This window comes from Aythya fuligula, chromosome 6 (genome assembly GCF_009819795.1).
Source record: "Aythya fuligula isolate bAytFul2 chromosome 6, bAytFul2.pri, whole genome shotgun sequence".
NCBI classification, from domain to species: Eukaryota; Metazoa; Chordata; class Aves; order Anseriformes; family Anatidae; genus Aythya; species Aythya fuligula.
The window spans coordinates 33,085,140-33,101,140 of NC_045564.1; the positions used below are offsets into that span (position 1 = coordinate 33,085,140).

Here is a 16,001-nt window from a genome sequence, read left to right on the forward strand (position 1 = left end):
AAAATGAATTACTTCAGATGTCATGTACTGCCGCGTGAACCTCGTAACGTTTGGAAAAGCTGTAACAGAGTTATCCAGTAATTGAAGGGCTTTACATGACTGAACTTTGTAATTGCATATTCTTCTCCTTGGCTCTGGAAGGCAGAAAGGAAAAGCAGATCAGGCCTTGTTTTAATGAAACAGTTGAGTCCTACAGTGCTACCAAAGCTAAAAGTAACCAAACTGCTCTCGTTATTAGGTATTGCAGCTCCCTACACCAGAGCATGTTGGGCCCTGGCACCCCTGGGTGCACCGCAGACCAGCTCCCAGCTGGGATATGCTGGGAACACTGGGAAGATCCTCTGTGCTTTTGTCTTCACGCCATTACTGGGTTCCTCTTATTTAACATGCATGCAGACCCACTGGTCCCCTGCCCTTTGTCCGGGCTGGGGGCCACTTGGTGTTGCAATGTCAAGCAAGGACAAATATTGCAGAATTGGGATTCTCTCAACTGTTGTGGTAAAAGGTTTTTCAGCTTTCTTAGGGGAAAAAAAAATAAAAAAAATATATATATATATATATATATATATATATATAAATAATCCATTGCTGTTTATTTCTTTATCTTTGAAAGCAGGATCTATCATCCGAAGAATCCAAGCAGCATCTATTTCTGTGGATACTCCACGGCTGCTCCTTAGTGGCTGATGGCATAACGTTGTCTGAGATGGCCATTAGCTGAGTATCGTTATGAACAGCTTCCCAGGGAAGTAGCTGCAAAGTTCAATTTGCTGAATTATGAGCACATCTCTGAGAAGAATTGCATTATATGGTACTTGCATGCTGAAAGCATTAACTTTATACTTTGAACTTTTAAAATACTCATTGATGGATCTGATGAGGATTGAAGAAGTAGAAAGGTGAAGGTCTCAATGGATTAGAGATAATAAGGAATAATTGGTATCTTTTTTCCAAGAAAAAGAAGTGGTATACTTAGTAGAATTCTATTTTCCTGAGGCTTTTTCACTAGAAGGAAAAAAAATTAAAAAAAAAATTAAAAAGCCATTTGTATAAAAAAATTAATGGAAAATCTCTGTAATTGGTACAAACCATAACTTAAGGGCACTTGATTTGTGCTGAAGAGCTATTTGGCTTCATGGAGTCACATCAGATTTACCCCAGCATCCTTGGGAGGTACACTCTTGTATCTCATGCAGAATAAATCTAAGTGTTGTCTAAAATACTTTATTTTTTAATTAAGAAGAAGCAGAGTGAAACAACAGTGAATTTCTCTTTCAGAAGAGACTAGATCATTCTGTCCCACAAAATGGATGGGGTCCACAAAAAAAAAAAAATTCTCCAGAAGTTTAAAACCTGGGTGAAAGCCCAGGAGCTATAGACTCGGACACTTCTTCTCGGTGCTGAGACAGCTCCCGCTCTGTATTCAGCGCCAGTCGGCAGCTGAACGCGCTCCAACACCCAGGAGCTCAGGGGTATTCAGGTAGCTTGATTTCACATGCGCAGCGCCGTGATTTCTGTGCACCGAAGGCACTTCATTTAATCGGTGCTATTATCACACCTGATGAGGCACAGCAGGTGATATTTGAGATGCTTGCCTTTTGATGCCTTGCAACTGAGCAACATTTAGCAAGAATTACTTAAATCAGCTAATCAAAAACAAGTTCAATGACATTAGGATGAAGTGGGCTTCAGAACACCTAAGCAAAGTTATTTATCTTGTGGAAATCCTTCTTTAGAAGGAAAAGCAAATAATTCCCAATGTGATCTATAAGCTCTCTGCTCTTTGGGCAATGGATAAGCAGATATAATTCCTGAAAATCCTTTTGTTATTCCATATTTCAGGCAGTGTTTGAGGTTGTTCTTGTGGAACAGATCTTATAACCCTGTACAGCCTGGAGCCTGCCTCTTGGAGCCAGGGAAGCGGGGTGGTGGGGCTGCTCGCAGGTGGGATTTTGGTGCTGATGCATGCAGTCGGCGGTAAGGCACAGGGCTGCCCTGGGGGTGACAGCGGCTTGCCCAGAAATCCACCTTCGACCCCATTCCCAGCAATGGGGGTGGCCCAAAGGGACCCTTAGGGACTGTCCTCCCCTCTCCCTCCTTCAGCAGGAGCTGTCCCTAAGCAGAGCCAGCCCCCTGCATCCCCACCGCCCTCCTTTCACAGCTGGGTGGGGTTTGCATCGCTCTCTGCCCTTCACCAGCCCGAAACCAGAGTGTCAAAATCCTCCAGAGCCCATTGAATGAAAAACGCCCTGTGATTCTCTGCTGCTTGGAAAAAATGTGTGTTTTCTGCTGCTTTAAAGTGCTTCTCCTTAAAGGAAATTGATGTTAAGCCATGAGACACCTGGTCCCACCTCCCTCTGGCCTTTCCCAGCGGAGGCAGGGATGCGCCCAGAGCTGGTGCACTGTGCCTGCCTGCAGGCAAACGCATCGGCAAGTTACTGTCAGCTAAATATTGAAACAGCTCGACCGAGCTCTTTTTCTTTCTTTGTTTCCTTTTTTTTTTTTTTTTTTTTTTTTTACAGAGCCCTGTGTGGGTGCTGCTCCAGGCAGCATCAGTACTCCCAGGCCAAAATCCCACACCAAAACCTTCGGGTGGGCAGCCACAGGCTGAAAACCTTTCCTCTGAGGCTCTGTGTGCCCTTCTGGCCTCCCAAAACCTTTCACCCCCATCCAGCCCCAAGCTGGAGGGCAATGGTTATCCTTCAGAGCAAGGCTCCCATGGCTTACAGACCTGGCCACAAGGCTGGGAACCATTTAGGAGTCCTGGAGAGATGCCACCCATGTGGCAGTGCTTGGTGATGTCCCCGCAATGTGGGAGACACGTCTGGGACACATTGGGTCCACTCACTGAGCCCACACTTAGCGTCAATCTCTGACAATACCAGAGAATTTCATTCAGCACACACATATTTATATCCTTTAATAGCTGAGAGAGAAAGCACAATGGAAACATGTGGCTTCAGGTTTTCGGAGGTAGTTATTAAGTGTCCCCTGTTGTCTGTTGCTGGCTGGCACAGCGCTCGCACACGGGAGGGGACACAGGGGAAGCATTTGAGATGCTGGTAGCAATGCGCGTGTTTAGGTTTAAAAGGATGGAGGGGCAGCTCCTGTAAGTGAGTGTGAAGACAGAGCAATTATTAGCACATATTTATTGGAGTTTACCAGCTCTGTAACAATGGGTTTCTCTTTGCCATCAGACTTAATTCCTCTGTAATTATGTTCCTAATATAGAAATCATTTGGCATTTATTTGCCATAATAAAACTTCCCATTGCATTTAAATTCAATGTGAAGTTAAGTGTATTTAGGAGACTCAGCTGAAGACCTGAAATTAAATATTCTTGGTTTCCTTTTCCAAATGAGACAAACTCCGAGGAACCCTAGCAGTCGGGTCCACGTGTGCAGCTGCTCCTGTGAGCAGTGGATGCTGCATGCAGGTACCCAGCGGGAGGTGCCAGCCCTGCTTCCCCCTGCCCTGCTCTTCCCTGGGGCACTCATCCTGCAGGCGATGCTAACACCTGATGCTACTTTTTGGAGCTGAGCAGGGAAAAGGCTCAGCCGAGGAAACGCTGCAGGTGTTAGGACCACCACCAGCCGTCCCAGTTAGCAGTACAGCTCGCACTGGTTTTCAAACTGCTGGCTCTAGTAGCTGGGGAAAGAGGAGGCTGTGAACAGGGCTCTTCCCAGCCGAGCTGGCACGTGGTTGACTCTGATGTAGGTCAGCATGGCCACGTCCTTGCCCAATGCCACCACGGGCCCCAGCCCATGACCACCAGCTGGCAGGCGAGCAGCCACAGCTTCAGCAGCAGCCTGCAGATGGGTTCCCAGCACTGGTAAATGACAAATAAAATGGCCAGGGCACCACACTGCCATCAGCATGCAGGAGGGCTGACGCTGATCCTGACGTCAGTATTTTCTCCCTGGATATATCGAGCGTCAGAAGTGCGCGCTGGCAGTAATGTTTTTCCCATCCTTTCTCTGAATTCCTCCCAACAGGCGGAGAACAGCAGGGCCCAGGCAATCCTTAACCACTCTGCTGTGCCGCAACGGGCTCAGAGTGGGGTTTTGGATGGAGAGGGCAGAGCTGGGACAGCCCCGGTTCATCTCCGGCAGTGTGCTCCTCCCCGGGGTGAAGCCAGGCCATCCTCTCCTTGCCTTGCTGCTCCTGAAGACAAGCTCCCATCCTGGATAACAAACAGCAAGGCAGGTGAATTCAAAGCCTGCTTGGTTATTCCAGGGGGACAAGATGGTACTGAGCAAGCTGAGGATGGATGAGCCAGGGAGCATTTCTCCACCAGCTGCTGCCAAAGCCAACATGCTGCTTCAGCTGATCCGAGCGAAGGGATGGAACTCTACAAAAGGAAAACTGCCAAAAAAAATATGTTGGGAACGATTTTCTCCCTTCAAAGGGTCTTTGGAGAACAGTCTCCAAATGGGATTGGTGGGAATGCCATTGTCTGAAGCACTGGAGGGAGCGCTGTGCAGAGCCGTCTGCTGTAAACCTGCAGGAACAGACGTGGGGTTTAATTCCCAGCTCTCGGGGCTGCGATCTGTGCCTCGCTCTGGGCTTGCTTTTGTGCCTTCTTCGCAGAGGTCCCTGCGCAGTGATTCCTCCGTGCCTGTCACAGCCAATGGGCCGTTCCTAAGCTGGCTGTGCAGCCGGCGACAAGGCTCCTTCCCCTCTGCTGTACAAAGGATTTATTCCTTTAATATGCCCCCGGTGTTTATTTTTCTGCTGGTACACGAGCGCCTGTGCCCGCGTGTGCATGCGGCAGTGCTTTACGAACGCCTGCTGTGGACAGAATTGGGCTTCACAGTATGCAAAGATAGCTGTGTGCCACACACAAGGATATCATCCTTCACACGGCTGGAGAAAATGCGATAAATCAGGTTTTTGCTGGATTGGCAAAAATGAAGAAATTGGGGGGTTCATCTCCACGGTCAGCCCTGAGCCCTTGCAGGAGGTGGCTGGGCTGTCTGGGATGCAGCATCCCAGTTAGGGGAGGGGGACAAGGTCCCCACGGTGGTGTGGGATGTTTATGGGCATCTCTTGGCTCCGAAGAAGTCAGATTTCTTTGTCGCATTTACTCCAGAGACCAATAAGACACAGCAAGTCTCCCCTGTGCACCCCCACAGCTCATTAGACAACACCCGGGTCATTCGCTCGCTCCGTGGAGCCCCACAGGAGACCCTGGTGTGTGGTGTGGTGTCCTGAATAAAAGTTCACGGATCCTAAAGCCTTCCTTGCTTCCCCCTCTTTTAGTCCCCTCTGGTGTGTGATGGAAATCAGTGGCAGGTAGAGCCGAGCCTGGTTTTGTAATGTAAACAGTTATTTACAGTTGTGCTGAAATTTCACGGAAGATGACATTTTTAGGTCACCTCGCCGAAGCAAATGAAATGATTAATGCGTTTGCATTAGGTTTCATAAAAAAAGGCATCACTCTTGCCCAGCGTGACTCTTGCTTCCTTGGGCCCTCAGACCCTGAAAGCGAAGGCAGCTTCCCACCGGGTTTGGCAGGAGCAGGATTTGGCCTCCTAACCTCGGGCAGCTGGGGCGGTGGGCATCATTGCTGCATCCAGCAGCCTCAGGTGGTCACACTGGGGAGGACCACGGGGCTGATCAAGGTATGTAAGAAGAAGAATCCTCTCTCTGGCACCAGAAATGTGATGCCAGCCTTCCCCATCCTATTGACATTCTCATCCTGCCTTTAAAAGCTTTTAAACCTTGGGGCCCAGCTAAACAAACGCCCAACTGGGGGCTCTGCTGTGGCTTCTAAACGCGGAGAGGCAGGGGGTAAAACTCTTATTTAGGTTCTTCCCTAAATAAGCGACAGCAAATGACTGTGAAATGAGCTCTGAGCTTGGTGTGCAGAGGGGAATGTAGTCCTGCGGTGAACAGGATGACAGCACCTGGGTCAGAATAATATCGGGGTTTGCTGGGTACCCCTGCTTGAGCTATACCAGGAGCAAGGGAGCGAGGCAGGAGGGCAGGGCTTTGGTCACTGCTTGTAAACCAGCAGCCTTGCTCTGGAAGCAGAGGGCCAGAGGCCTGAGCAGTGGCTTCCAGTTTCCAGCCGAGCCGCATCCACTTGTTGAGGTCTGGTGTGGATGCTCTGGTGTCTAGGAAGAGCTGTGCTCGCGGAGCTTTTCCGCTAGCAGTGATATTAGGAGTCTCTCACCTACCCGGGTTTTTCTTTTCACAGAAACTGTAAAGTGTGAGTAGCTCAGACCTCTACATCTCTGTCAAACTGTGTTCGCATCACCCAAGAATTACTGGAGGTAAAAACTGATGAAAGCAGCCCTATTACCCAAGCCAAACCAGGGGAAGCGGGACCGAGAGCGAATGGGTGGCTGAAGGAGCGCCTTGGCCAGCTTCTGTGCACGGCCTCCTTGCCGTGTGGGAGGAGGGAGCCCCGCTGATGCCGTCTCTCTTTTGCAGGGGGAGTTGCTGAGCCCGTGTCGATGCGACGGATCGGTGAAATGCACGCACCAGCCATGTCTGATCAAATGGATTAGTGAGAGGGGCTGCTGGAGCTGCGAGCTGTGTTACTACAAGTATCACGTCATTGCCATAAGCACAAAGAACCCTCTGCAGGTAAAGGTACTAGAGACATTTCAAAGTCTATTTATTCTTGTTCCTCTTTTTGTTTCTGGGAGCAACTAGGTTTTGCTGGCGTGGGTTTTGTCTCCTGGCACTGCGATCCACGCGTCTGAGCCGTGTAGGAAGGGCTGTGGGGGCTGCTCCAATGAAGCCCCACGTCCTGCCTGGTGGTACGGGGGGCATCCCTCAAGGGTCTGCTCTCTCTGACCTTTGACAACTCCCACATCCATTTTCTTCCTGCTTAAAACACCAGTGCGGCTATGGTAGTGCTGTAACACCTCACAGCCCTTCAAATGCGTTTATTTTTTTGGAGACCACAGGTATGCCACCATCTCCCAGCACAGATGGGGACACGAATTTGAAAGAGTGTTGGTGCGAGGGACAGAGGGGGTGAAGGGAGGGCTCTTCCAGCTCTCCTCCTGCCACCCTTTTCACTTCACTGCTCCCCAGGATCAAATGTGTCCCAGCACAGTGCTAGAGGCCCTGGCTCTGGTGCTCTGGTCTCAGTGGATATACACAGGTGTGCACACAGCAGGTAAAGCCCATCTTGATGTACGTGTCTGTGAAAGGCAGCCGAGGACCCGCCTTCTTTCTCGTGTGAGTTCAAAAGCACCGCAGCTTATTAAATCCCACTGCAGGCTAGTAATTCAAAACCAAGATACAGAACGGGGGAAAACTGTGTGACTGTTAAAAATGGGATAATTTATCCTTAATAGCTATTGATTTATTGCTGGAGCAACACCTGAAGACGGACTAATTGCTGCACGCCTTTGCTGAGCACCATTAGTGCCTCAGACGTAAGGAAGCATATTAGACTCAGGCACTACCATTTAATTAGCATCATCTGGGCTGGAGAGACATCGCAACAGCATGCTGTGCTTTAGACACCGGAGCAGTGTCTGTAGGGATGTCTGTCCGTCCAGCACCTGGCTGCACTGGCTCTCTGGTCTTCTCTTTCTCCAACAGCCTTTGCCAGTGATGGTGCCCAGCTGTATGGGGTGGGGGACACACAAATCCCTGCTCTCTCCTCCAAATTGCCCTCTCTGTGTGTCTTTCTCCGGGCCTGAGGTCACTGAACACAGTGAAGAAAGAGGCACAGCCCTCCAGGGCTCCATACTGAAATGAAGCAGCAAAATTAGTGGGACGTCGTGGGGCAATTTTGCTGGGGGGAAGGAAAAGCCTCCCTGCTCTCTGCAAGTCCCTGCAGCTTCCGATTCGATTTTCCCTGTGCCGTGGCCTGGAGAGATCAGTAGTTTCATCCCAAGCCCCAGACCCAGGGTGCTTTAGTTTCTTGGCTCCAGTAACTCAGACCAGATTGAAACACAGGGTGGGAGATGTGGACACAGCAGCTTTTGTTTGTTTCTGGAAATCTGGTCCATGAGTGCCCTCATGCTTCATGCATCTCGGGCTGGGGGAGCGATGCTGAGCAGTGCTTGTGGCCGCAGATTTGTGAGCTTGTGTGTGGCCAGCACTGCCTTTTACCTCCGGATGCTCTTCTCCGGAGGAAGAAGCAACTGGAGTGAAAAGCCACTCGCTCTGGGATAAATACAGCCTGTGTGGAGCCGCAGCTGTGTGCTCAGGCACCCTGTCTGGTGTCAGCACGAAGGCACTGCTGCGAAGCAGGTGCTACACCAGCACCAGCACGTGAAATCCTGTGGGAACTGGTTCATGGACGAGACCCAGACTTCCCAAGAGGACGAAGGGGCTTGGGACCCTGTAACACATCACCCTGCACATCGCCGTGCTCCTCGGTGGTTCTCACCATCCTCCAGCATTGCAGCATGGGTGGGTGGGAAGCGTGTCCTTTCTGCTCAGCCTTCTCCCCACGTGTGGACACCAGGACACGCTGGCATGTCTCTAAGCAAAGCAACAATCCCTGGCCTTTCTCCTTGGGGTCCGCTGGAATTTCTACCCAGCTTTATTCCTCTTAGAAAGCTCTGAATTTCTCAGGCGCAGGTTTTGGAAGGTAAATGCTGTAGGAATTCAGGGCCGTCTGTTTATTCCAGACTAACTGTCACACAGGCAAGGCCCACCCAAAACTCACCTTGGAGTCAGCTTGGCAAAAGTCAAATGAAGTTAGGTTCAGATAATGCTCTGAGCCTGGCTAGATCTTGCCCATCAAGGTGGCCCTGCCTGCCCTGTGTGACTGTCCCTGTGTCCTCTCGTGGGACAGCCCACAGGCAGCTGGCAGGCCCTGGGCTGCCTGGGCCACGTCCAACCGGGCAGAGCAGAGCAGCACACCCAACACCCCCGTGTTTCCCGGGATGTGCATGGATGTACATCATTCTCTGCTCATTTTGACGTGTGCTGCACATTTTCTGGAGAGCCTAGGAGCACGGCATGGGCCAGATGTGCACGGCATGGGCAGAGAAGCTACAGCGAGGGGAGCACGGTTCATACATAATTAACACGGATTCCTTCCAGCCTCCAGGCTGTTATGCTGTCTCATACCAGAGAGGGGCCTCCAGTCCGGTATTTCGACAGAACAAATCTCTATAAATTAACCCGCCAGCCCTGGATTGCTGGGATTTAAGAGCAAAAGTCTTCAAGCAGCAACACTGCAAACCTGCTGAGACTGGAGGATTAAAGTTGTTGGAGAATCTGGCAAGTGTCTTGCCAAGCTGTGGTCAGTCAGCAAGTGAGCAAACACCTCCCGCAGGCTGTGGGCGATCGGAAGGTCCAGAGCCTTCATCTGTCCATCCGTCTGTCCATCTATCCATCCCCGCTGTCTTCCAGTCACTGAGACAAGAGATATAGGCATGGGGCTCTAAACGCTCCTCTCCACTGCAGTATTTGTGCAAAGCCCATGACTTTAATAATGCCTTGAAGACACAGGGTTTTGGAAGCAGGTACCTGCTGCAACAGGACTCTGCAGTGGATCTCATTCACACAGCTCCTTTGCAGTTGCTCCTGAGCCAGGTTCATTCCGATGCTCTGATTTTAACAAGTACAAGATCAATTTGAATCAACTTCCCAGACCTACTGCTGTCTGCAGTCTTGGGGAGTTCAACACTGCTTCAAGGTTTTTATCTCTGATTTTTCCTGTTTTGTGGGTTATTTCAACTCTGAAGGTCCTCAGTTATGGAGTGTTGGGGTTGGGATCACATCCCAGTTCTCCTCTGGCTCTATTTTGACTTTGGAGATGCTCTGTTAAGAGCTGATGAGTGTTCATTTATATGGCCTCTTCATCGGGACCCCCACATCTGCAAGAAATGTGGCCGAGCTTCCAAAGTGTTTGAACTTCAGCCTGAACTCCTGAGCTAAAAAAGCTTGAGATGAGTTCACTGGGGTCTCCTGATTGTCCCAGCTTGCTGGGTCACTTGTCATGAGTATGAGCCCTGGCTGGTGCCTGCTGAGCTCTTCCCTCCAGCTGCAGCCTGCAAGCAAGAGACACCGTGGGCTGTGGCTCATAACAGGAGCTTTTTAGGATGTCAGCACTGTAGCCTGAATCTTACCAGATGCTCTGGCACACAGAGAAGAAGGAATTTCATCACAGCCCTGGAGCTTTGGTAATGGGCCCTCCTTTCTCCCTGCTCTCTTTCTTGCGCCTGAATAAGCCAAAGCACCTAGAAATGTACAGCAAGGAAGCTACCACAGCTTTTAGGATAAATTTGCTTGGTGAAATCACAAAAAGTAAAGCCATCCTCCTAAAGATAATTGAGGAGGTTAGCCAGGGCCTCGGGACACCATTGAAGAGAGAGCCAGACCTAAGCCGTGATGGGAGTGGGCCCCTCCATCCTTCTAGGAAAACCTCTGCTCGCTTGTGATCCTGGGTCTGAAGTGAAATCGCTGACTAGCAGAGCTCAGGATGTTAATGATACGTACTAAGGGGACGTATCAGATACAGCAATAAAAATAAACCGAACTGCCTGAGGCAGGCATGGAGGAGCTCTCAGAGGAGTGTAGGAAGGCTTTTCTAGCAAGCAAAGCTTCTAAGCAAGCTGCTGCAGTAAGACGTAGATATCTTCTGCAGGCAAATATGTGCCTTGGATCTGCTCACACTGGTGCTTGGAGTCTTCGGAGGCTGCTGGTGCCAAAAGAAAGGGAAATATGGATGAGGCCCTAAGTACTACATTAATGACATTATTAATTGGTGTTACATTAGCAGCGAGGATTTTTGGTCACAAGGCTCTGAGCAGAAGCACTGAAGCAAACAGAGGAGCAGGCTTGTCCCAAGTATAAGCCGTCAAGTATGAAACAATGCAAGAGATCAAGCGTGATATGACAGCCAGGCACCAGTCCTGTCCTGGCCTCTAAGTTTGTCACAGTCCTGGGATCCTAAGAGACCTTTTCAGAGGCGTGTGGGACCCAGAGGTTTGCAATCTGACCACCTGTAGGGCTTTCCACCTGCCTAAAACCACGGTCTTGGTTGACAACGTGGGTGAGCTGCCAGCTGGTAAAGGTGTGCTTCAGCAGAGCCCAGCAGCTAACTGGGCTCAACTCGTTATCAGCTGAGAAAGGCAGTGCTCGTTTTAGGTCTCTCCCCTGCAGGGTGGGATTGCTGGACACTGTGACATCGCGAGGGCTTGAACTTTTGAGCCGGAGATTTTGGAGGGAGGGGATTGCGTCTGCAGCCAGGCATCTGAATAAACAGCCTTGAGGGTTTCAGGCATGCTGCTAAAGGGAATCTGCAGTGTCACTGAGCCCTTTCTTGGCAGCTCTAGCAGCGTCCCACTAAATCCCTGTCTGCTGGCTGTACTAATTGTGGAGTGGGGTTAGGAGAACAGGTGACTTCTACAGGCTGCTGTGGAACCTGAAAGGCCCCGTGCTGTGATAGAGATGGGCTCCTAAGGCTGCTGGTGCAGGCATGCATCAGGCTTAGCTCCTACAGCTAAAATTCATCATGTTCCACCTCTGAGCCGCTCTTGGACTCTGGCTTGCTCCGTTCTTTCTCTCTGAACAAACCTCTTACCATGGAATGTGTAACAACATGGAAATAAAAGATGAAAAATAATGACCCCAGTTATTGGTAGCTTGAGCTAGATGTGTGACACTCAATTGCAGTTCTCAGAATTTCCAGAGAGGAAAGACAACATTTATTGGGGCTTGGGGTTGTTTTCTTTTTTCTTTTTTTTTTCCTTTCCTTTTCTTTCTTTTTTTTTTTTTTTTTCTTTCCCTCTATTTTTTTTTTGGTTATTTTTCCCAGCATTCAGCTCTGACCCATTTACCTCTTTGCCAGAGGGTAACCACCTTCTGAGCAGAGTGCCACCTCCTGAACAGAGTCAGGACTGCTGCTGTGCGTGTCGCTGCCGCTCAGTGCCAGCTGCCGGGGGAGAGCCTCTTTCATGACCAGCACCGGGCAGCAGCCTTGCCTGTGTTCCAGCATCTCTGTTCCCATCCAAAGGGAGGTTTGAAGCTGGTGTTCAAGTGTAGCTTTTCTGTGCCCTGACTCACATCCCGTTTGAAAGTAGAATATATTTAATACCGTATCGATGCCTCTCTGTCTCTGTAAAACAGTGGTGCCAGCTGTACGCAGCTGCTAGCTGTAAAAAATATCTCCTTCTTCTTCTTCTCTCTTTAATTGCTACCTTGGAAGGACCTGTTGCTGCCACAGGCCTTGCAGTGTGCCAGACAGATGGTGAGGAGCCAGTCCATTACCTCCTCTCGAGAGAGAAATGATGCAGAATGATTTGGCTGGCACAGGCGCACGCAGGTCAGCATGAGGGACCCGCAGCAAAACCATGGCAGGCAGCACTAGGAAAGGCTCCCTGCGCTCCCATCCCCTCAGCATCTGCCAGAGTTCGTGGAAGGGGATAGGAGGTCTGGGGAGAGCTGCAAAAGTGAGGGTGCAACCCCACGCACCTACCCAACCCAGTGCCTCTTCATGCCTCTCGTCCTGGAGCTCTGAGCTGATGGCACCATTGCAAATTTGTTCCTCTTCAAAACCAGCCCTTTGCAGGGACTGCATTCAGTTCAAGGGTCTGGTAGCAATGCTATGTATTCCTTTCCCAGCACAACTCACCTTCTTGTCCTTCAAGTAGGGTTCAAAGTCCTCCCTACTGCCCAAAAATATGAGTGACTCCTGGCTGGCCTGGGCATTAAAGAGCAACATAGCAACTGAACTGCTTTCTTGCCCTGCAAAATGAGGGGATGGGGCTTGACAGGTGACCCTGGTGTCCCAGGATGTGTTTGACAAATGGGCAGGGTGCTCAGGACTCTCCAGAGCTGTCACCTCACAAGAACACTGAATTTGACCTGAATCCAGGCTAAACATTTTCAGTTCCTCTGAATCCTCTCCACCTGCATGACGTTGAAGTCTACTTTTATTTATCCTACTACCAGTCCCACTGAGATTTCAAGGGCATGTATCTTACTGCTAAAGGTGGCCTATATACTTTAATGCCAGGAGACACTATCTCTCCACGGCCAGTTTACACATTTGATTTCTGATTTGCAGGAGGCATTGTGGACGATGTCCCCGAGTCTTGTCAGAGAAAGCAATTTCAGCTCTTGGTTTTTACTGGGCAGTTCCCTCAGAAGTGTAAATCTGAGTAAGGAGGTTTTATTCTAGATGACACAGAAAAGTCTGGGCTTAGGATATTTATACTGTAGCTTATACAAAGCTGTTTGACATAGTGAATGGATTTGGGGAAGTTACTTTTTTTTTTTTTTTTCTTCTTCTGAGGAAGAAGCATTGTCGTTTACCTTGGAAAACAGCCTGAATGTGTCATCACCTAAAGGCAGGGAGCCTTGGTGGCAGCAACCTGTGTTGTTTGTAACATGTTTTGTGGGGTGTGTGTTGCCTCCACAAGAGCCTACCTAGTGTTGTCATCCCGTCACATTTCAAAGTAGCACCGAGCCAGCTCATGGCTTACCTGGGAGGCCTCCAAGCATGGAAAAGCATGGCTAGCTGAGACACTTCCCATGGTACCAGGATACCCTAGCCAAAGCTGGTGTCTGGCTTCCATTTGAGATAGCAACTGGATGTCCTGGCTTGTGATGGCCAGCACAGATCCACTGTTCTGGAGATGGTATTTTCAGGGTCTTGCCCACAGACCTTCCTGACTCCTACTGGTCTTTGTGGTTTCCTGGTGAGATGCAGGATTCCTCCCTATTTGCTTTTTAGCAGCAGTGTCAAAAAACATGGGGCCGTGCACTGTCAAACAACTGCCACGCTCCACCGTAGAGGTGGACCAGGTGAAGGCATCTATGTGTAGGATACACATATAAGTCACAGGTGATCTTTGGGATCTCCAGAACCACCACCACTAAGAAAAACAGCAGTGTCTATCAAGTAACTATTTTCTTCTCTTTTTTTTCCCTCCTCCCTCCCCCTTGCGCCCTCTCCTCTCCCTGTTGCTGTCCCTTGCAGTGGCAAGCCATCTCTCTGACGGTCATTGAGAAGGTTCAGATAGCAGCGGCCATCCTGGGTTCCCTCTTCCTCATCGCCAGTATCTCGTGGCTCATCTGGTCGACCTTCAGTCCTTCAGCCAAATGGCAGCGCCAGGACCTGCTCTTCCAGATCTGCTATGGAATGTACGGCTTCATGGACATTGTCTGTATAGGTGGGTGAATGCATCTCACGGCACAGCTGAGGGCACCAGCCCACCCGCTCGCTGGCAGAGAGGAGTGGGAGATGGTGTGGAGAGCCGGCTGGTACAGCTCTGCTCCCGGATTGAACCTCCCCTGCTTTCCCCCCACCTTTTTTTTTTTTCTTTTTTTTTTTTTTAATACCTTTTTTTGCAGTGCTCTCTGCTTATATGTGCAGCCCTGGGGTATCTCCTTGGCTGGGCTGGCAGAGGGACCTGCAGCAACCCCAGAGGGAAACAAATTTATCTTCATTGGGCAAGGAAGTGGGGGGGAGGCTGGGCAGTATTGATTAACAGTGGGAAAGAAACTCCTTCCTTTCTGGAACAGCTAATTTAGGGACTGCCCTGTGTGTGGGTACGGCAGGGTCCGGCCTGCACCTCGCAGCCAGCACCTCGCTCTCTCCACATGAAGTCCCAGCTCCTCAGTCTGGTCTCTCAGCCCGGCAGGGGCGGCTGCCCCTTCTTTGGATGGGTTGAGAGCAAGACCTCTGCCCCCTCAAGCATCCTGGGCCTAGCAGGGTCTTTGAGCTGTAGGCCCAGTGCAGGCATGCAGGGTTGGGGAGGACATAGCTGGTGATGCCTAAGGGCAGAGGAACCCACCAGCCAGGCCACTGAAAGAGCAGTGGTTACCGAAATAATCAAGTGAACACCAACCACCTCCAAACACTGAGTAATACCCACCCAAGCACAGGCCACCAGATCATGGCAATTCAAGTGACCCTGCCAGGAAGATAAGAGGGTTCCAGAGAGCTCCTTACGTCTGGTTTCTTCCATTGTTGGTATACATGCAGAAGGAGCTTCCCCCACCAAAAAAAAAATATATATATATATAAGAAATAATAATTAAAAAAAAAAAAAAAAGTGGGACAAGACAGTACTCTTGCCTTGGTGGATTTGTGTTTGTATAGGTAGAGCCACTCCTGAAGAAAGGAGCACAGCCCCCCAGGTCAACCCTCAGAAAGAGCAGGACAGACCATCCGAGTAGCAGTTGGTGAAATTGGAGTACAGAAGTAAAACAAATGAAGCGTCAGGGAGAGAGGTCTGGACAGCACACCCCAGGTCTGGGTTTAAATGGCTCTTGGTTTCAGCATCCTTCCAGCACAAGACTTAGGCCTCCTGAAACCCAGCTTGGTGCTTCCCACTGTTGCCATCATTGCACGGACGAGAGCTGAGCTTGGCCTGCCCCTCCATGAGGTGCTGGTGCAGCTAGCACAGCTCAACAAGGGGTGGCCAAGGAGGGTGAAAGAGAGGCAGGTAGCACCCACATGCTGGCATAGCAGACACTGGTGACATCCTCTTATCGGTGGGATTGGGACTAGAAAAAAACGATCCCTCTGTGTGTGTGTGTCGCCTTGTTGGCAGAAGACAGCACTGGAGAGCTCTGGCCTGGGCGGACATCAGTAACATGATTAACTGGCTTTGATAAAGCTTCAAGAGCTGAGGGGAACTGATTAGCTCATCTGTCAATAGATGCTAAATCCTCCCACATGGCAGAGAATAAACTATGCCAGCTATGAACTGAAGGGGAACTGGGCAGACAGATTCAGATTTGAGTTTTTCTGCTGCTTTCTTCTTTACTTTTTTTAAGGATCTGGCCTCTGTTTCCCCTATCCACCTTCTATAGGGAGGTAAGAGCCCCCTTGCATCTCCAGTGATATCACCAGTAAGCACACTGGCCTAAGCTGTGAGCTTCGATTTTTCCAGCCAAAGAGCAAGAGGCCGTCCCATTCCCAGGAATATTTCAGAGCTGTGGCTGAGGACAGCCCTTTGCCTTAAGCCCGCCCTGCACAGCTGGCAGCTGTTGTGGGCCAGACATGACTGTTTTTCCCACAAACACAAAAGCAAGTGGAAAGCACTGCAGATGAAGTAACT

At 50.1% G+C, this 16,001-nt stretch overlaps 1 protein-coding gene across 1 annotated transcript in view; it reads left to right on the forward strand.

Moving 5' to 3' along the window:
- Positions 1-16,001, forward strand: part of MARCHF4 (membrane associated ring-CH-type finger 4) — an 82,770-nt gene that overhangs the window by 49,532 nt on the left and 17,237 nt on the right. Inside the window, exons 2-3 of the mRNA XM_032190437.1 lie at positions 6,439-6,594; positions 13,913-14,105. Of these exons, the coding sequence (XP_032046328.1) occupies positions 6,439-6,594; positions 13,913-14,105 (349 nt within the window). The remainder of the gene's footprint in view (positions 1-6,438; positions 6,595-13,912; positions 14,106-16,001) is intronic.